The sequence below is a fragment of the Hemiscyllium ocellatum genome, chromosome 8 (assembly GCF_020745735.1).
Source record: "Hemiscyllium ocellatum isolate sHemOce1 chromosome 8, sHemOce1.pat.X.cur, whole genome shotgun sequence".
NCBI lineage: Eukaryota > Metazoa > Chordata > Chondrichthyes > Orectolobiformes > Hemiscylliidae > Hemiscyllium > Hemiscyllium ocellatum.
In genome coordinates, this window is record NC_083408.1 from 90,754,970 (window position 1) to 90,776,024 (window position 21,055).

Genomic DNA, 21,055 nt, shown 5'->3' on the forward strand with positions numbered 1-21,055 from the left:
CTTCTGGCACATCCTTAAAAATTCCCCAAAGGCATAGTCTTCGATTTTGCAAAGTTAATCTTATATCCTGAAATAGCCCCAAATGAATTGATACATTGTATCAAATGGGGTATTGAGGTCATCGGGTTCAATAAAAACAGAAGGACATCATCCGCGTACAATGTAATCTCGTGTGCCCTCGATCCCACTTCCGGAGCGGTTATGTGGACGTTCTGACGAATGGCCTCTGCCAGCGGCTCAATCACCAATGTAAACAACAATGGTGAGAGGGGGCAGCCTTGCTGGCCAGAGGGTGACGATATAAAACCTCCACCCACCTAGCAAAGACCCCACCCCACCCAACCCAACCCAATAAAGCCATTCCACCCGGTCAAATGCTTTCTGTGCATCTAAGGAAATCACCAACCCCTGAATTGATTGTCGCTGACAAACCTGGACCATATTCAGCAAACTTCTAATATTATTAGAGGACCAAGGCCCTTTATAAAGCCTGTCTGGTCCTCTTTAACAATATGGGGCAACACCTTTTCCAATCTCAGTGCCAGAATCTTGAAATCTGAATTCAATAGAGAGATGGTCAAAGTTTGGGAGAAGATTTGGGAGATGGGCCTTTATGAGGCACAATCCTCAGGAACCTTCCCCTTGTTAAGAATTAAAGAAATACTAGCTTCTCTTAAAGATGTGGTAGGCATTCATGCATATAGGAGTGATTGTACATCTCCAACATAGGCCCTGACAGAATGCCTATAGACTCCTCATAAAACTCACCCGGGAGACCATCAGGGCCATGCGCTTTCCCACTCAAGTTGTTTAGTTGCCTCCTGTATTTCCTGAACTGTCAAGGGGGCATAAAGGAGGGAGGCTTGTTCCAAGGTTACCCCTGAAAGGTCTACGTTCTTCAAAAAGGTTTCCATTTTAGTCCTGTTGTCCTCACAACCTTCAGTCTGCTGCAATTCAGAGTAAACGTTCCGAAAAGCCTCATTAATCTTTTTAGCATCTTATCTAAGGATCCTGGCACTGTCTGATTGCAGTAATGGGTTGGGAAGCACGCTTTTTCCTAGTCAGGTACGCTAAATACTTCTCTGGCCTATCCCCACATTCAAACAGCCTTTGTCTACCAAAAGCAAGTTCTTTCTTTGTGTTTTGTGTCAGTATTGAATTCAAGGTAGCCCGGAGGGCTGTGATTCGCTGTAGCTTAGTCACCGAAGGCCGTGCAAAATGTGCCGTCTCGGCGGCTTTCAATCGCGTCTCAAGTAGACGCTGCTGTTCCTCCTTCTGTCGTTTCCGGCTAGCTGAATAGGAAATAGCTAATCCCCTCGTAAAAGCCTTAGCAGTCTCCCATAGCCATGCCTGAGTTGATGGTCAAGAATTCCTGAAACTCCTTCAAAAGGTATTCCACAAATTTGGAATCATTAAGGAGAAAAGGGTCCAAACGCCAGTGCTGCAAACCTAGCCCCTCAATCTTGGCCTTAACCTCCAAATATACTGCTGTGTGGTCAGAGATAGCTATATTCCCAGTTTTACAACCCATAATTGAATCCAGAAGGGCCAAGGGAGCCCAGGAAGAGGTCAATCCTTGTGTGACATTTATGTGAGTTTGAAAAAAAAGGTGAAATCCCTGCCGGTAGGGTGAAGACATCTGCAAATGTCCACCAGCCCCAACTCCTTGCCTAAGCCAACCACCTGCTTAGCCTACGAAGAAATAGTTGGGGGCCCTCAAGTCATCCTGTTCACTGTCTGATCCAAAAGATACTTAAAATCCCCTCCATAATAATGTGCCGTGTTCCAAAAGCACTCAGCTTAGAGAGAGCACTAATCAAAAATTTGAGGGGATGCGCTGGAGGACAGTAGACATTTAGGATGGCACATTCCTCCCCATGTATCAGGGCTTTAAGTATCACAAACCATCCCTGCTCACCTTTCACCTCTAATAATATGAACGGAAGATTTTTCTAGATAGGTACTGCCATTCCCCTACTTTTAGTAGTAAAGGATGAAAAGAATACACGGTCATAACCCCCCTGTTGTAATTTCAGGTGTATGCCATCATCAAGATGGGTTTCCCGCAACAAAGCGATATCAACCCTTTCCCTCTTAAGGCTAGAAAGCACTTTTTTTCCTTTTAACAGGCGACTGACTTCCCTTGATGTTCCAGGTGCAACATTCAATAAGACACTTAGCCATATCCCCTTTCAGAGACCCTTGAACCTCTGGGACGGACAGACCTGCTTACAAAGTGCCGAGCACAAGTAAATAAAGACTCATAGAGTCGAAGAACTATATCTACAAAAACTACTCTATCATAACTATAAACATCTACTACTACCAAAAAACTACAAAGAAAACCAATTATAAAACCTTAAATGGAAGACTCTTCCCCATGCCCATAGGGGGCACACAACCTACCCATCCCCTCCTTCACAGCTCCCTCAAACCCAGACTGTGCCATAGCCTTAGGCCAGAAAAAAAAACAAGGAAATGATCCCTAAATCAACAGAAAAAAAGACAAAGTCAGGATGAGCACTCCATCCATCCCCGGCTTCATGTCTCAAACAGACTTTTAACATTTCTGTTGTCTTAAAGACAATTTTGTTTTAACAACCAACTTTTAAAAACAAAATATTTCTCATTCCAAATTCTAAGTTCAAATTGGATATCGTCTAAATGCAACTTATTTATGTTTTGAGAGCAGGTCTTTCACAGTAAGAAATCATCTTTTTGTTTTTACAACTTCTTAAAAAAAACTTAGGTTCATACTATTTGCAGACAAATTTACTTTATAAATGCTAAGAATCAAAGCAGTTTAAGTCTTTTGCTTTCAGATTACCCTTTGTTTTATTATGTTCTTCAATTAAATGTAAGTGATGCTATTATTGTACCTGTCAGAGGAACACTGAATAAAATACAATTTTCACAGGGGACTTCTTTAACTTAACTGGAGAAAAAGGACTTATGCAATGTCTTGATCTCTTTATTAACCATCCAAGGGTTCTTCACCCACCTCTTGTACCTCTGTCCTTGCCCTGTCCTGACTGGTATTATAGTCCAGTTTGGATTCAGATATCAGAGAAGTGGAATAGGGGGAAGCACCCTCAATTGTGTTCCTAAGGTTACTTGCCTGTCTTGCACGATAGTCTCCACTACAGCATGTTCACAGATTTCTGCTTGGTATGTTTAGATTTTGATAACCCGAGGATGCAGTCCATTTCATGATCGCCTCAGAATCAATATCCAGTTGTCCAGTTGTAACGCTGGGCCTATCCATATCCTTTTTCCCTTGTTATGTATTGTATTGGGGAAGTTGCAATTGTTCTTACACTACAGCTTTTTTTTTGACAAATTCCAGCAGCTTCCTTTCATCCTTATCCAAGTGTAAAGAGCACAAATGGGCATTGTAGGCGAACTTACTCCAGCCCTTTTCTTACTCCATTGTTCCTTTCTAAATCTCTCTCAAAAGCCTCACAAGGACACACTCAATCGCTGTCTCATATTTTTACAATTTCCATGACACATCCTACTACCAATTATTTTAACTTTTCCATTTAACTGTCAGTTGTATTCTAAAATATCCCAGTGCCACAGTGACTTCCTCTTGCTTTAAGAATTACCTAATGCACATTTAATTACAATCTAAGCCTGCTGCTTCCCACCTTCTCCAGTGTAAAGTTGAGAAGCTGGGAAGCAGTAACTTATACCTTGAGTGGCAGCTGAGGGTGGCTTGTGATCACAGAGACTTAACTGGCAGTCAGTGACTTGTTAGAAGCAACAATTTAGATAAAATACATTCTTCAAATAGACAAAGAACTGGGTAAAACCATGACAATTTATCAATAATTTTATTCTTGTCTCATATGATTGATATTCCATTGTGTGTTGGGTTGAACTTAGTTAATCTCACTTATTGTAGTACTGGACATGAGACAATTTAATGACTTTGCACTGGATTCAGCCTTGCGTTCCCAAAAGATAAAGAACCTTCTTGCACCACCTAAAACAGCCACTTATCAAAGGTCTTGCTGTTTAGATACTTGAATTTTGTTGTAGTAAAATATGGTGCTGTGCCTATAATTTGGTAGCTTTAGATGAGGCTATTACACTGCCAAATTAGAAACTGCAGGTAGAAGATAGGTAATACAAAAGTCCTAATCAATTAGAGATGCTGTGCTTATTACATGTTGCATTGAGAAACCCCATAAAGAGTTTTATAATGTGGTTTTCTTTCAAAAGAATACTGCAGGATCATACTGAAGGGAGCAGCATGCATAACCAAGCCTTGCAGACAATGCAAGAGAGGCTTCTGGAAGCAGAATCATCACTTAAACGACAACAAGACAGTTACAATCAAATGCAGGTTTGTTTTGGGGGCAAGCAATCCAACACCTTTTACTGGCTTGGCAGCTGAGCATCTCAGATAATGCAACTTGGATATCTAGCATCTACTGTATTTGCCTTATTAACATTAGAGATTTCATATGAGTCAATAGTTCACAGTAATTTTGCAGATCTACGTTCAGGTCAAACTCCTCACACCCACCTAGGGAATATCCTAAATTAATTTGTAAGTACATTAAGGGTGAAAGAATAATGGTAAGAGTAGGGTCCATGAAGGACCAAAATGTGGCAGTGTTCACTCGTGAGAGGGATGATGAGGATATAGAAATCCAGGAGAAAGACTATGATATACAGAAAGAAATTAGCATAATCAGAAAGGTGGTTCAGAGTGGTCTAGCAGGCTTAAAAGCAGATCAGTTTCCATGGCCAGATGCAAGTTATCTTAAGTTGTTAAGTGAGGCCAGCGATGAAATAGCAAGAATGCTGGTGATAATTTCATGCCTGTCTGGCCTAAAGAGATGTGCTGGAGGGCTGGTGGGCAGCCAATGCAGTTCCATTATTTAAGAAGGAAGCAAGAGATAAACCTTGAAATTACAGGTCAGTCAGTCCAACCTCCATGGTGAGGAAACTATTGGAAACAATTTTGAGGAACAGAATTAATCTACACTTGGCAAGGCAGGGCTTAATCAAGAGTAGGAGAAAGTGAGGACTGCAGATGCTGGAGATCAGAGCTGAAAATGTGTTGCTGGAAAAGTGCAGCAGGTCAGGCAGCATCCAAGGAGCAGGAGAATCGACGTTTCGGGCACGAGCCCTTCTTCAGGAATGAGGAGAGGTGTGTCAATAAGGGCAATGTATTTGATGCAGTCTGCTCGGACTTCAACAAGGCTTCTAGTAAAAACTCCACATGAGAGACTGATAGCAATGGAAAAAGCCCATGGGATCCAAGGAAATTTGACAAATTGAGCCACAATTGGCTGGTGGCGGGAAGCAGTGGATGATGGTTGAGGGATGTTTTTGTGACTGGAACCATATATCCAGTGGGGTTCTGCCAGGATCAGTGTTGAGGGCCTTTGCTGTTTGTGATATGTATAAAAGGTTTAACTTGAATATAGGAGGGTTCATCAGTAAGTTCATGAACAATGTGAAAATTAGTAAGATGAATAGCCTTAGATTACAAGAGGATATAGACGGCCTGATCAGTGGCAAATGGAATCCAATCTGAATACGTGAGGTGATGCATGTGATCGGGACACTGAGATAAGGACATGCGTTATGACCTGTAGGACCCTAGAGAGCACGAAGTATGTGAGGGACCCTGATGTACATGTCTTCTGATCCCTTAACGGGGCAGCTAGATAAAAGTGGTTAAGATATTTGCCTTTGTTTGGGGAGACATTGTGTTTAAGAGCAGTGAGGTTATCCTGGAACTGTATAAGACATGGGTTGGGCCATGGCTAGAGTATGGTGTGCTGTTCTGCAAAGCACGCTGTAAGCAGGTTGTAAATGTACTGGAAAGGGTACAGAGGAGTTGTTGCCTGGGCTCCGGAGTTTTCGTTTCGAAGAGAGATTGAACAGACTAGGATTATTTTCTTTGGAGCAGAGGAGACTGAGAGGGGCGCGTGACTGAAGTGTATAGATTTATTTCGGACATAGACAGGAAGGGTTTGCCATTGATTGAGGGATCAGCGACTGGGAAGTGTTGATTTAGGATGCGGGGCAGGAGGTAAAGAAAATGGTTTTCAGAGGAAAGTTTTCAGGGGGGAACCTCATTGCCTATAAAAGTGATTGAGGCATACACCCTCTATATTTAAATGTTTAGATTTATACTTGTAATGACAATGCATTGAGGATTGTGGGCCAAGTCCTGTAAAATGGAATTTGAATAGTTAGGAACTGGTTTTTGACTGACTTGGTCTGGAACCCATTCCTCTCCTGCAGACCTTTCTGATTCCATGATCTATATTGCTTTTCAAACATCTAAAGCTGAAATTTTATATATCAATCTTTTGAGAATTCGACTCTTAAATAAAGATTTTTCTAAATGGATTAATCCTTGTACTACTAATCCAATTCATGTCCAATAGCTTGTTTGCTATTGCAGAAAGAAACCGAATAAAGGGTGACAATTTTATTCATTCAGAATACGTATTTCTTTTCATGTGCTATAGTTTCTGGATGCTGTATATGTAGAGCAAATATGAGTGGGGGTATGCAGTTTGCAAAGCCTGTGGTGGGAGAAAAGATATGACTATCACCTGCCAACTTTCCACTCTCCAGATTAGTGGTGCTGGAAGAGCACAGCAGTTCAGGCAGCATCCAGGAAGCAGCGAAATCAACATTTCGGGCAAAAGCCCTTCATCAGGAATAAAGGCAGAGAGCCTGAAGCGTGGAGAGATAAGCTAGAGGAGGGTGGGGGTGGGGAGAAAGTAGCATAGAGTACAATAGATGAGTGGGGGAGGAGATGAAGGTGATAGTCGGGGAGGAGAGGGTGGCGTGGATAGGTGGAAAAGTAGATAGGCAGGTAGGACACGTCTGAACAAGTCATGGGGACAGTGCTGAGCTGGAAGTTTGGAACTAGGGTGAGGTGGGGGAAGGGGAAATGAGGAAACTGTTGAAGTCCACATTGATGTACTGGGGTTGATGTGTTCCGAGGCAGAAGATGAGGCGTTCTTCCTCCAGGCGTCTGGTGGTGAGGGAGCGGCAGTGAAGGAAGCCCAGGACCTCCATGTCCTCGGCAGAGTAGGAGGGGGAGTTGAAATGTTGGGCCATGGGGCGGTGTGATTGATTGGTGTGGGTGTCCCGGGGATGTTCCCTAAAGCGCTCTGCTAGGAGGCGTCCGGAATGTAGAGGAGACCGCATCGGGAGCAACAGATACAATAAATGATATTAGTGGATATGCAGGTAAAACTTTGGATGTGGAAGGCTCCTTTAGGGCCTTGGATAGAGGTGATGGAAGAGGTTGGGCGCAGGTTTTACAGTTCCTGCGGTGGCAGGGGAAGGTGCCAGGATGGGAGGGTGGGTTTAGGGGAGCGTGGACCTGACCAGGTAGTCACGGAGGGAACGGTCTTTGTGGAAGGCGGAAAGGGGTGGGGAGGGAAATATGTTCTTGGTGGTGGGGTCTTTTTGGAGTTGGCGGAAATGTCAGCAGATGATTTGGTTTATGCGAAGGTTGGTAGGATGGAAGGTGAGCACCAGGGGCATTATGGTTGGAGGGGTGGGGTCTGAGGGTGGAGGTGCGGGATGTGGATGAGATGCGTTGGAGGGCATCTTTAACCACATGGGAAGGGAAATTGCGGTCTCTAAAGAAGGAGGCCATCTGGTGTGTTCTGTGGTGGAACTGGTCCTCCTGGGAGCAGATCCGGCAGAGGCGGAGGAATTGGGAATATGGGATGGCTTTTTTGCAAGAGGTAGGGTGAGAAGAGGTGTAATCCAGGTAGCTGTGGGAGTCGGTGGGTTTGTAAAAAATGTCAGTGTCAAGTCGGTCGTCATTAATGGAGATGGAGAGGTCCAGGTAAATTTAAGGTCAGGGTGGAATGTGTTGGTGAAGTTGATGAACTGCTCAACCTCACGGGAGCACGAGGTGGCGCCAATGCAGTCATCAATGTAGCGGAGGAAGAGGTGGGGAGTGGTGCCGGTGTAATTACGGAAGAATTTTCCACTCTCCCTATTAGTAAGTTGACCTGACCAGTGTTGTTTTAAATTCTACATTTCATCATTCTATAATAAAGTAGGGAGACAAATGTAAAACAAAAATGCACATGTATTATATTGTATTAGTGGGTGGCACAGTGGTTAGCACTGCTGCCTCATAGCACCAGAGACCCAGGTTCAATTCCTGCCTCAGACGACTGTGTGGAGTTTGCACATTCTCCCCGTGTCTGCGTGGGTTTCCTCCGGGTGCTCCGGTTTCCTCCCACAGTTCAAATAATGTGCAGGTTAGGTAAATTGGCCATGCTAAATTGCCCATTGTGTTAGGTGAAGGGGTGTGAGTGGGTTGCGCTTTGGCAGATCGGTGTGGACTTGTTGGGCCGAAGGGCCTGTTTTCACATTTGTAAATAATCTAATCTAAACTAAAACCTATTTTTCATATCTGGAAATTAGTAATTTATTTAAATTAAGAAAAGCAATGGAACATTTTTTTGGGCAACTTCTAGTTCCTCCTGCCCTCGCTATTAGGAGAAAGTGAGGACTGCAGATGCTAAAGATCAGAGCTGAAAAATGTGTTGCTGGAAAAGCGCAGCAATCCTCTACATTGGGGAGACAGGCCGCCTACATGTGGAACGTTTCAGAGAACACCTCTGGGATACCCGGACCAACCAACCCAACCGCCCCATGGCTGAACCCTTTAACTCCCCCTCCCACTCCGCCAAGGGCATGCAGGTCCTTGGCCGCCTCCATCGCCAGACCATGGCAACACGATGCCTGGAGGAAAAGCACCTCATCTTCCTCCTAGGAACCCTCCACCCACAAGGGATGAATGCAGGTTTTTCCAGCTTCCTCATTTCCCCTCCCCCCACCTTTTCTCAGTCCCAACCCTCGGACTCAACACAGCCATCTTGACCTGCAATTTTCTTTCCGATCTCTCCGCCCCCACCCCTCTCTGGCCTATCACCCTCACCTTAACCTCCTTCCACTTATCGCATTCCCAACGCCCCTCCCCCAAGTCCCTCCACCCTACCTTTTACCTTAGCTTGCTTGGCACACCTTCCTCATTCCTGAAGAAGGGCTTATGCCCGAAACGTCGATTCCCCTGCTCCTTGGATGCTGCCTGACCTGCTGCGCTTTTCCAGCAACGCATTTTTCAGCTCTGCCCTAGCTATTGCCTAACTCTACAAATGATTAATTTATCATCTATGATGGTTGAACTTCTGGAAGCATCTATGTTCACTGAACTTGCAAAGATGATCTTGGAATGCCTTAGCTTTACTTAGCCTCTTCCCAGTTGACCTTCGCACTCTTTGTCGTCCTAATTCACAGAACTCTTGAGTAATAAACATAAAATGAATATATTTTTCACATATCTATTCAAACTTCTCTTCTCCCTGGTCAATGACTAAGAAATGGATACAAATTTATTTCCTGTGAATACCTGAGCTTGAATAATTGCTGGGACTTAATATGGAGTATCCCTTTTTCATTAGGTGTGAAATATACAATATAATTTTATTTCCAGATCTCCTTTACCTATAAACCATAAAAATTATTAAAATTTACCTGGTCTTTTCTCAAGATTGTATAAGATGTTTGAGATGAGCTGAAACACATCTTGTGTATCTTCTTTTCAGAATGAGTTTGCAGCTAGACTCAATAAGGTGGAGCTTGAACGCCAAAGTCTTGCAGAAACACTGACTGCGTCTGAGAGAAAGGTGATTGAAGAGAAGAAGAGGGCAGATGATCACCAGCAACAGCTCAAAACTGTTAAGACCAGTTTGGATTTGGCTAAACAGGAATTAATGGACTACAAACAAAAGGCTACCAGAATTCTTCAGGTGTGAACAAGGTTATGTGAGAATTGAAATTTGGCGTGGGAGTATGCCTTTCGGCCCCTCAAGCCTGCATTGCCGCCTGACAAGATCATGGCTTGTCTGATTGTAGCCTCAACTGCACTTTCCTGTTTACCCCTATTACTGTTTGAACTCTATTGTTAGTCAGAAAAAAAGCTAACTCTGCCTTAACAATTTTCAATGATCTCACCTCCACTTCTCTTTGTGGAAGATGTTCACAATCTTGCAATCTTGAAAATATTTTTCTTTAACTCTCTCTGAAATGGAATGCCCCTTCTAGTTCTAGTCTTTCTCCCAAGAGAAAAGCATGTTTCTTGTATGTTTCTATAAGATCACCTCTTAGTCTTCTGAACTTCCGTGGATGCAGACACAACCTGTCAAACCTTTCCTCATAAGGTAGTTCTTTAATCCAAGGAAGTAGTCAAATGAACTTTCTCTGAACTGCTAGTGCATTTTATAAATAAGCAGATCAAAACTGTACACTGTACTCTAGATGTGGTCTTATCAAAGTCTGATACAACTATAGCAAAGCATCCCCAAGGAATGCAGAAGACCTATGTTTGCAGCAAAGTTGGTCACTTAATTTTTTTTCAATTCATTTGTGGGATGTGGGTATTGATGGTGACAGCTTTTCATGCCCTTTCTTAATTGCCTAGAGGGCAGTTCAAAGTCAACCACACTGCTGTGTAATGGACTAGGCCAGACAACTCAAAACATTCCTCAGCAGGCAGCCCAGACTGTAACTTTGCTATTTGTTTCGGTAAGTGTACAGTGAAAATTACTCAGAGTAAGTTCCCTCGGTTGACTACCAGGTTTTAAAACAGACGAAAATGTATTCACAAAATTACAGAATGAAACACAAAGAACAGAATATAGAATACCCACAGAACTCAGTCTATCCAAACTAGACTTAATTATGCTGTTCCGAAAGTAAGCAACAGTCCCAATAAACATACCCCTTAAACATTGTTTCAATTTTACTCTGAGGCTTACAGGTCAAAGTTAGAAGGGCAGAAGGAGAGAGATTTCAGCAGCTTGTTTCACCCATCCCCTGCTGCAACTGAACTAACAACAAAATTCAGCTTCCAGGACTGACCCCTCCTGTTTCATTAAACAGGTTACTTCTAAAAATGAAAGCTTTGACCTCAAGTCTCATCTGTTTATATATAAACAAAAAAGGCCTCTCAGTAAATCCTTTCATCTCTGTACCAAACCGGTCGATTTGGAGCCCGTACTGCTTTATGACCCCTCTGAGAGAAAAAAAATCAAAGACACCATATCCTTGAGAAAAGGAACAGCTTCTGGAAAAAGGACCAGCTTTGTGACAGCTGTGGGTCTGGAGTCACATGTAGGCCAGATGAGGAAAAGGTATCAGTTTCCATCCCAAAGGGTATTAGTGAACCAATAGGTTTTTCGAACAATTAACAATGGTTTCACAGTTGTTAGCCTCTATATTCCACGTTTTATTGATTTTTAAATTCCACCATCTGCTATGGTAAGATTCAAACCAGAGTCCCCAGAATATTACCTGGATTAGTATAATGATAGTACCACTAGGCCATTGCTTTCCATTAAATCTACAGTGTCAAGACACGAGTTGACATTTAAGTCCCAGACAACAGGCTCTGCTAAAAGAGCTTGTTTCTGTCATATCTTGAAAGCAAAAAGTTCGTGCAAAATGGGACATTGTTTGGAATTATTACTGTAGGAACAGAAAATGTGTTTTCACCAATGCTATTGCAGAAAATTAGAGGCTATTGAGGCAGAGATTATCACTTTTAGAGAGCCTTGGGATAAATATTCAATAAGGAACAACATAGAAGTGAAAAGTGCCAGAGAATGAATATAAGTCAAGTGCAGTTGAAAAGCTGTAACAAATTGCCAGGTCTCCTTTAGACCAAGAGACATCACTTCCACAGTTTTAATGCTCTTTGTTCATAGACATGATTATAAAATACTATTTAATTTTCATGTTTATATTTGAGTGCGAATACTTTTTAAACAAAATTTTCCTGTTGCTTTACAGAATTTAACCTTGGTCAGTAGATGGCAAAGGTGTGCTTTGGGAGCAAAAATAAATTGTGTAGCTTAATTGGTTTCCATGTTTGTATCATCTCCATCATTTTACTTCTGTAGTTTATTACCAGCAATGACCAATTTTAAGTCAGATTCTTGAATATAAATTAACGTATTGCCTCTTATTTAATGATCCATTTTAACTATTTTGAATAGAACTTATCAAAGTTTAATCAGAAAGATGCTGTAAAATGTGATTATTGTACTTCCCATTGAAGTTATGAATGTGTTTTGTGGATTTGAGAGGTACTGATGATTATGAAGTAGATTTATACAGTGATCTGCAGTAAATGGATTATAATTCTGAAACAACAATAAATAAATTTGTTGTTAAGTATTAATACACATTGTTTCCACAGTCCAAAGAAAAACTGATTAACAGCCTCAAAGAAGGTTCTGGAATCGAAGGTTTAGAAAGCCATGCTGTAAGCACCATGGAACTGGAAGAACTGCGGCATGAGCGTGACATGCAACGTGAAGAAGTCCAAAAATTGCTGGGTCACATTCAGCAGCTGAGGGTGGAACTGCAGGTAATCGATTATCTACTTCCAACAGCTGTAATATTCTTGCAAAAAATTACACTTTGTTGTTAGCTTTAGCAGTCCTTGAACAAAGTGCTCAGACAAGAATTTGACCCCTTACCTGTGGATGGATGTTCTGGCTATGGAAGAAGTGCAACAAAGGTTTGCCAGACTGATATCATGGATTACAGGCTTGATATATGTCAAGAGACTTCATTAATCTGGACTATATTCAATGGATTTCAGAAGAATGAGGGTGTACGTAATAGAAACCTATCAAATTCAAAAGAACTAGGGTACGTGCAAGCAGGATATTCCCAATGACTAGATTAGAGTGGTGCTGGAAAAGCACAGCAGATCAGGCACATTCCGAGGAGCAGGAAAATCAACGTTTTGGGCAGGAGCCCTTCGTCAGGAATGGCTCCTGACGAAGGGCTCTGGCCCAAAACGTCTGTTTTCCTGCTCCTTTGATGCTGCCTGACCTGCTGTGCTTTTCCAGCACCATTCCAATCTTGTCTCTGATCTCCAGCATCTGCAATTCTCACTTTCGCCTGTACCCAATGACTGGGAAGTCCAGACCTCAGTGTTAAAGCCGAAAGATACAGAGTAGGCCTGAGATGAGGAGAAATTCCCGCACTGAGAGAGTGAGCCTGAGGAATTCTCTGCCTCAAAAGTTGGGCCAAAACTTGGAATGCTTTCAAGAAGGAATTAGATATATTTCTTATGACTAAAGTAATCAAAGTGTATGAGGAGAAAGCCAGAACAGAGTATTGAGTTGGATGATCCACCATGATCATATTAAATGATGCATCAGCCTCAAAGGACTGATCAGCCTACTCCTGACCTTGTTTTCTGTGTCTCAGTATCTATCTGGGAGACACTTTGGTGCAGGAGAGTGTGGTCATTGGTGTCTTTCAGCTGTTGTCCACGTGTTTCTTGTCTGAAAATCAGGTGGCACTTTAAACACTCTTATGTCCACTTGATTCAGTTTAGGTAGATATTAACTGCCTTGATAATTTTCTTAGCAAGCCACTCACTTTGTAGTGATTATTGGAGAAGGCCCACCACCACTCTATTGTGACAACTAGAGATGACCAGTATATGCTCGTCTTTCCAGTGATGTCCATATGTTGGAGAATTATGTGCAAGAAAATAAGCTAGCCAGTGTTTCACTGTCTAAAACAAATGAGTTTCAGCAAAAACAATAATTTGGCGTTCACAGTTCATCGGTAGAATTTAGATGAGCCACAAGTCTGAATTTTTCGTGTGGCCTTGTACAGATGCCCAAGCTGTCATGTTTGGGTCAAGTTGGAAACTGTACCATTTCCAGTGAGTGAGGAGAGTGTTTTATTTTAATGTGTATATGAGATTGTTTTAATATGAAGTTAAGCTGTTATGGCACAAATTGTTTAAGTGTATGAGTATCTATATTTTTCAAAAATCAATTATTCAGCATCAGGTTCATGTAAGCAGCAAGTTTTCCTGAATCAATCTATCCATGTTGTACTTGGCCATTGCCACCAGGAGGTGCTATGTCAACTGTATGTTTATAATCTATATTCTAATGTGTTTGTGAATATTACAACCAAGTGCCTTGAAGAACAATAAAATAGTTGTTAAATTGAAGTGTATTTTAATATAGGAATTTGCTACAGAATAACCAATACTGGCTGATTGTTAGAATAGTTATTATGGGCAACACTTTCTGGTTGAAAGGTTCATTTTACAAAAAAAGTCTAAAACAACGTTTACTGATAAGAGAACAAGATCAAGAACTGAAAATCCTCAGTCACAAGCCTTTTTGCTGTCAGTGATATCAAAGTCCCAATTTCAGTGCACCATCTTTGGTAACAAATGATGATTAATTAACAGGAATGAGGGAAAATATTTTATTGTATATCTTTAGTAACAGAGTTCAAACTAATTCAGTGGTGACTGGACAAGCACCATTGCCATTTTCTTGATTTTTTTTTAGTTTTGCTGTTAAGTATCACTTTGTAATTTCATCCCCTTCCTATTTGAAGCACTGGCTATATAAATAATTAGAATTAAAATTGAGTAATTGTACTACTTTATATCCATTCAAAGGAATGTGAAGTTTAGGTTTGGCTGCACATATATGCAAAACTTAAATTCTGCTTACTGATTAAACTTATTCACCTGACATCAATGACAGGATACAGAGACACAGCAATTGGGTGAGGCAGAGTCATCCAGGGAACAAATACAAGAACTACAGGAACAAATCAACACGCTAACAGGAACCAAAAAGGAGCTGGAGGCTGAACTGGACCGACAGAAACAGGCAAAACATAAATTGTTCCTAGCTGTTCTTAACATTAATGTTACTGTCTATTTATATTATTTTGACTTATGTGGCACAAATATGCACTGCATTATGTTTGAGTATTAAAATATTGAAACATAGCACCTCCCTGCGCTATATGCAAATCTGTTTAGTTATGCAGTGTAAAATTTCTAGAATAGCTACAGATTGATATTCAACTAGGTAAAAACAATGACTGCAGATGCTAGAAACCAGATTCTGGATCAGTGGTGCTGGAAGAGCACAGCAGTTCAGGCAGCATCCAACGAACAGCGAAAAAGCCCTGATGAAGGGCTTTTGCCCGAAACGTTGATTTCGCTGCTCGTTGGATGCTGCCTGAACTGCTGTGCTCTTCCAGCACCACTGATCCAGATTGATATTCAAGACAACTGCATCAATCAGTGAATAAAAATGTAGTTTACCTTTCTAATATGGTTGAATATTTAGATGGTGCTGTAGATCATTGCTTCAAAAGCAATTTAGTCTTTCACTAGCAAATAGAGTTCTTTAGCATTATGAAGTAAAATGGATTTTAATTTTTTTTTACAAACTTTGATCTGCCAATGTAAAATTTCTAAACATGCAGATATGGGCACTCACTTTTTCTTATGCTGCTGTTTTCCCACATTTCTGGAAAATTGACAACAATGCAGCTTCCAAATGCTTATAGGCTGAATCAAAATCCAATTTGTGAAGTGTCACTAGACTGTGGTACTTTAGGGAACTACTTGGGATGGGAAAGAGCTTGTCTCAATAAATTGTGCTAATTTATAACATTTCTTAGACGTGAATATGACAAGAAGTCAAGGAGTTATCTCGGACTGATAGAACATACATGAGGTTCTTCCACGTGGAAGTAGTTGGCTAATAAAGTTTCTGCATACTTTATTTAATAACTTATGTTTATCACACTGGTTTGAATTTATAGGAGTTTCAATACATCGAAGAGGAACTGCATAGGACAAAGAACACACTGCAGTCTAGAATCAAGGACCGAGAGGAGGAAATTCAGAAGCTTCGGAATCAGGTACTACTTCACTTGTCTGTTTTGTATCACCTTTTTTGGGAGAATTATGATTGTTTACCTCCACAGCTTCAAAATATTTCCATGTTAATTCTGATGTCGTGAATATTACTATTAACGTCCTGTCATGTTTATAGTTGGAAGTTCAAAATGAGAATGTTTGAACCTGGGACTTGAGTGGTAAAAAGTGGAAGGAACTGTTGATTCAAGAACTGACTTTGTAGGTGAGAAGCTGATGGAAAGTGATGTTGGGATTGAGGAGGATGCAAGTCTGGAGACTAGGATGCCATTGCCTTTGCTGGAAAAGTGCAGGTCACATTTTCTGCTGTCCTGAAATGAATTTACAGCTTCCATTTGGAAGTCAAGATCACTACCGTGTAAATCACAAGATAATCTCGCAGTGAAGAGTTTTAGTAAACTCAGTCGAATTATGATATTTTCTATTCAGGAGGAAAGGATTAGATTAGATTAGATTACCTACAGTATGGAAATAGGCCCTATAGGATAAATAGAAATAGTCTTTTCTCTGGGGTCAGGGAGTCCAGAACTAGAGGTTTAGGGTGAGGGGGGAAAGATATAAAAGAGACCTAAGGGGCAACTTTTTCACGCAGAGGGTGGTACGTGTATGGAATGAGCTGGCAGAGGATGTAGTGGAAGCTGGTACAATTGCAACATTTAAGAGGCATTTGGATGTAAATATGAATGGGAAGGGTTTGGAGAGATATGGGCCAGGTTGGAGAGATATGGATGGGTTGGACCGAAGGGTCTGTTTCCATGCTGTACATCTCTATGACTCTATAAGTAAACACTGACCCACCAAAGAGTAACCCACCCAGACCCATACTCCGACTATCCCTGACTAATGCACCTAACACTGTGGGCAATTCACCTAACCTGCACATCTTTGGATTGTGGGAGGAAATCAGAGCACCCGGAGAAAACCTATGCAGACACAGGGAGAATGTGCAAACTCCATGAGAAGTTGCATGAGGCTGGAATCGAGGCTGAGTCCTTAGAGCTGTGAAGCAGCAATGCAAACCACTGAGCCACCAAGCCACCCTGTACAGGAGATAGTATCCTTTCAAAAAACTTAATTTTTATGTACAGAATAATGGTAGGCTGCAGAAAAATAGAAGGTGAGATGTGGTACAACTATGAAGATATTATTGTCAATCACAGACACACATGCTAAGTGCATATAATGCCCCATAAAGAAATAAGTGCATTTTTAACTATTAATGTTGTGCTTTATTACACTGGGAGTGGTTGAAGCATATACCAAAACTTTAATTCAGGGCAAAGCAAATTTATATTGAAGCCAAAAAAGTATGAATATGGGTAAGAAAGCAGTTGGTTGGTGTATAATGCAGGATGGTGCCAACGATTTGGGTTCATTCCCTGAGTGGGCTATGATATTTCTGTCTCCTTGCCTTGCTTTGGTGTGGAGTGTCATTCTCAAGCTATTTAATGAACAGAGCGATGCTGTGATTTCTCAAGGTCTACACCTTATGTGGAAAGCAGGTGGGTATAATTTTGAATTGGAATGAAGTACATCGGAACATAAGAAATAGGAACAGGAGTAGGCATGCGGCCTGTTGAGCCTGCTCTGCCATTCAATAAGATCATTTTCGTGGCCTCAATTCCATTTACCTCACCATAACCCTTAATTCCATAACTGTTCAAAAAACTACCTATCTAGGTAGACTTTGATCGTTCCATTTTTTTCTGTATTATAAGCATCTGTGATTACTTCATGCTGTGTTTTGTCATTTTCAAAAAAAACCTTCAGCTCACAAACAAAGCCATGAGTAATAGCCACGCTGAACTGGAAAACCGACTTCACCAATTGACTGAGACTTTGATCCAGAAACAGACCATGTTGGAGGCCCTCAGTACAGAGAAGAACTCACTTGTCTTCCAATTGGAACGCCTCGAGCAACAGCTCAAGAGTGTACAGGGAAGCAGTGTTAATGACCCTGCTGTTAACGTATCATTATTGGAAAATAATGAAGGTAAGCAAGTACAACTTTCAGTGCTGGGAGCTACTGTAGAAAGCTCATTGTTTAGGATTGAGAGGCTGGAGGATAGCCTGAGATGAAGTCTTTGACAACAAATGAAGTTTTAATCAATGCACCTGTATGGAGCACGTTCTGTCCCAGTGCTTGTGACATCACTGCTCGTGGCTCCACAGTGAGGTCACTGTCAGAGAATAACAACAATAAAATGAATGTTTTCCAAGTATTTTAAATTATTTTAAAATGAGGTTATGCGATTTATTCACTGCCCCATTGCAACCACTTCCAACACCCTGATCTTGCCCCCACACTGCCTCACCATCCTGTTACTTGCCCTTCACTATTGCTGGGAGTAAGGTATCAGGTGGGAGGAAGGCGGTGAGGGACCTGGAGCTTGACAGCAAATGGAATGGATCATTGTATGAAGTAGGAACGGGCAGAGGAGAGTGGAGAAGCAAATTGATGGCAGTGCACTTGCACATATTTGGAGAGTCCGCTTTCAATTCTCGACACACATTGATACTTAAGATACCAGATTTCTGTGCCAGTGTGGTAGCAGAAGGTACACAGTTAACTTAAAATAGTCTTAGATATTTTTTGTGGTGCTGTTTAACAAACTTACATTTATTTCCAGTAGAAAATCAGTTTGGCTCTGGACTTGGTTACATAATAGACATTGATTTTCAGTTGGGAGTGGGTTCATGATGTGAATCTCATATCAAAAATAGTATAATTTATCCTTCTTTGTAATCCAGGTCCTTTTGTGGAATAAGAATTATAATTTTGTTCTTGATACATTCTCTGCAATCATGTTTGTTAAAGATTTTGTGCAACTGTTAAGACTTTAATTATTTGTGTGTCAGAATAATGATTAGAGCATGACATTACTATATAGGAACACCTCGGAACACTTCAACTCCAGGGCATCAATGTGGACTTCAACAGTTTCCTCATTTCTCCTTCCCCACCTCACCCTAGTTCCAAACTTCCAGCTCAGCACTGTCCCCATGACTTGGCCGGACTTGTCCTACCTACCTATCAACTTTTCCACCTGTCCACTCCACCCTTTCCTCCCTGACCTATGACCTTCATCCCCTCCCCCACTCACCCATTGTACTCTATGCTACTTTCTCCCCACCCCCACCCTCCTCTAGCTTATCTCTCCATGCTTCAGGCTCTCTGTCTTTATTCCTGATGAAGGGCTTCTGCCTGAAACATCGATTTCGCTGCACTTTGGATGCTGCCTGAACTGCTGTGCTCTTCCAGCACCACTAATCCAGAATTACTATATAGGGTGTTTGTTGTTTTGATTTACTATTTGGATAACAAGTGCTATCCTGCTGCATAGTGAATCAGGAATCATTTCCTGGCATAGACGTACAGCTTAAAGTGCTAAATTTTGCTGTCGTAATGACAGTAGAAATGTCAGTTTTCACGAAGTGCTCTGAAACAGAAAGCAACTTCTGACATCACGTGTTCACCAGTAAATTGCTGTCACTGATTTTCTATTCTTCCATAAGCTGTACAGTTGTAGCAATCACAGATGGAAATTGTAAAAATCACTTGAATTGCCAGGAAGTTTTGCTTGTGCTGCTTTGTCTTGCTGGAAAAATGTGCATGTTTGAAAAGGTCTAATTGGGCTTTCTGGCAATTTGATAAAGGATGTGGAATAGCCTTTCTGGTTCTGAAAGTTTAATTTTATTGTTTAACATCACATGTCCCCATTATGATTATGTAGATACTTAAAATACCCTAAAGTTCATGCCAAAACTTAATTTTGCAATCCATAAAACTTTTAGAAAAATGAAGAATAATCAGTGCTTTTATTGTCTGCTTCAGTCCATGCTTCAGTGTGGCTAGCTTCTAAGCCTCCTTGATTCATTATTGCTACATATTGGTGATCCTCAAGTTGAGCCAGAATTAAATGACAGGAACGGTGAAGTCCATGCTACAGTTGCAAGGATTTTTAATGAGCTCATTTGTTTGAAATTGGCAGCAAACAGTTTAATATTTTTGGTTAGCAACAAAATATTGGGCCAAGATTTCTCATCTCCATTTGTTTGAGAGAAACATATGCATCTGTGAATTGATGAAATACTTGATGAGTGTATTGTACTTGACCCAGGTGCTCGTATGAGGAGCGTTCCAGTTCTTTTCAGTGAAACAGACAGTACTACAGCAGGAATGTATGGGAAAGTCCGAAAAGCAGCAAATACAATAGACCGATTCAGGTAAATTTCTGCTGATTGTTACTTAGACTTTTCTTTTACAAAATGTAATTGTGATTAGGATATGTAAATTTGTCTTTTTTTTCAAATGTTTTTGATTTGTTTCTATCTTGTGATGGCAGTGGAAATAATGCGTCATATCTTTTACAGCATCCGGTTAGGAATTTTTCTGAGGCGATATCCAATTGCAAGGGTATTTGTAATTATTTATATGGTGAGTTCATTCTTTTATCAGTTACAATGTATGTCTGATTTTGGTTGATGCTATGTCTCGACATTTAGATTTTGATTTTAATTTAAGCCCATGGGAACCAGTTTAGATACATAGTACTAAAGATGATAAGCCATAAAACATAGGAGCAGAAATTGCTGATAAGTTTCTCAAATCCATCCATTCGCTTTCTCCCTGTACCCCTCTATCTCCTTGATACTCAAGAACCTAACTGTCTTATTCTTAAATATACTCAATGACCTGGCCTCCACAGCCTTCTGTGGCAATGAATTCCATAGATTCACCAGTCTCTGGCTGAAGAAGTTTCTCCTTATCTCCATTCTAAAAGGTCTTCTCTTTACTGTAAGGCTATGTCCTCGGGTCCTAGTATCTCTAACCGTTGGAAACATTTTCCCAACATCTACTCTGTCCAGGCCACTCAGTATTCTGTATGTTTCAATTAGATCCCCCATCATCCTTCTAAATTCAATTGAGGATAGACCCAGAGTTCTCAAACGTTTCTCATCCGTTAAGCTATTCATTTCTGGGATGATTCTTGTGAATGTCCTCTGAACACACTCTAGGGCCAGTACATCCATCCTGAGATATGGGGCCTAGAACAGCGCACAATACTCCATAAGTGGTCTGACCAGAGCAGCATAGAGCCTCAGAAGTACATCACTGCTTTTTTTTATTTAAGTCCTCAAAATAAATCCAATTGTTGAATGTGACTTCCTAACTACTGACTCAATCTGCAAGTTAGACAGCTTCTGGATTAGAACTCCCAAGTCTCTTGGCACTTCAGACTTCTGAATTTT

The 21,055-nt window shown here is 41.1% G+C and overlaps 1 protein-coding gene across 1 annotated transcript in view; it reads left to right on the plus strand.

Annotated features, from left to right (window-relative positions):
• Nucleotides 1-21,055, plus strand: part of golga5 (golgin A5) — a 47,231-nt gene that overhangs the window by 17,912 nt on the left and 8,264 nt on the right. Inside the window, exons 5-12 of the mRNA XM_060828551.1 lie at nt 4,228-4,351; nt 9,618-9,821; nt 12,272-12,442; nt 14,610-14,738; nt 15,688-15,786; nt 17,573-17,795; nt 19,924-20,029; nt 20,177-20,240. Of these exons, the coding sequence (XP_060684534.1) occupies nt 4,228-4,351; nt 9,618-9,821; nt 12,272-12,442; nt 14,610-14,738; nt 15,688-15,786; nt 17,573-17,795; nt 19,924-20,029; nt 20,177-20,240 (1,120 nt within the window). The remainder of the gene's footprint in view (nt 1-4,227; nt 4,352-9,617; nt 9,822-12,271; nt 12,443-14,609; nt 14,739-15,687; nt 15,787-17,572; nt 17,796-19,923; nt 20,030-20,176; nt 20,241-21,055) is intronic.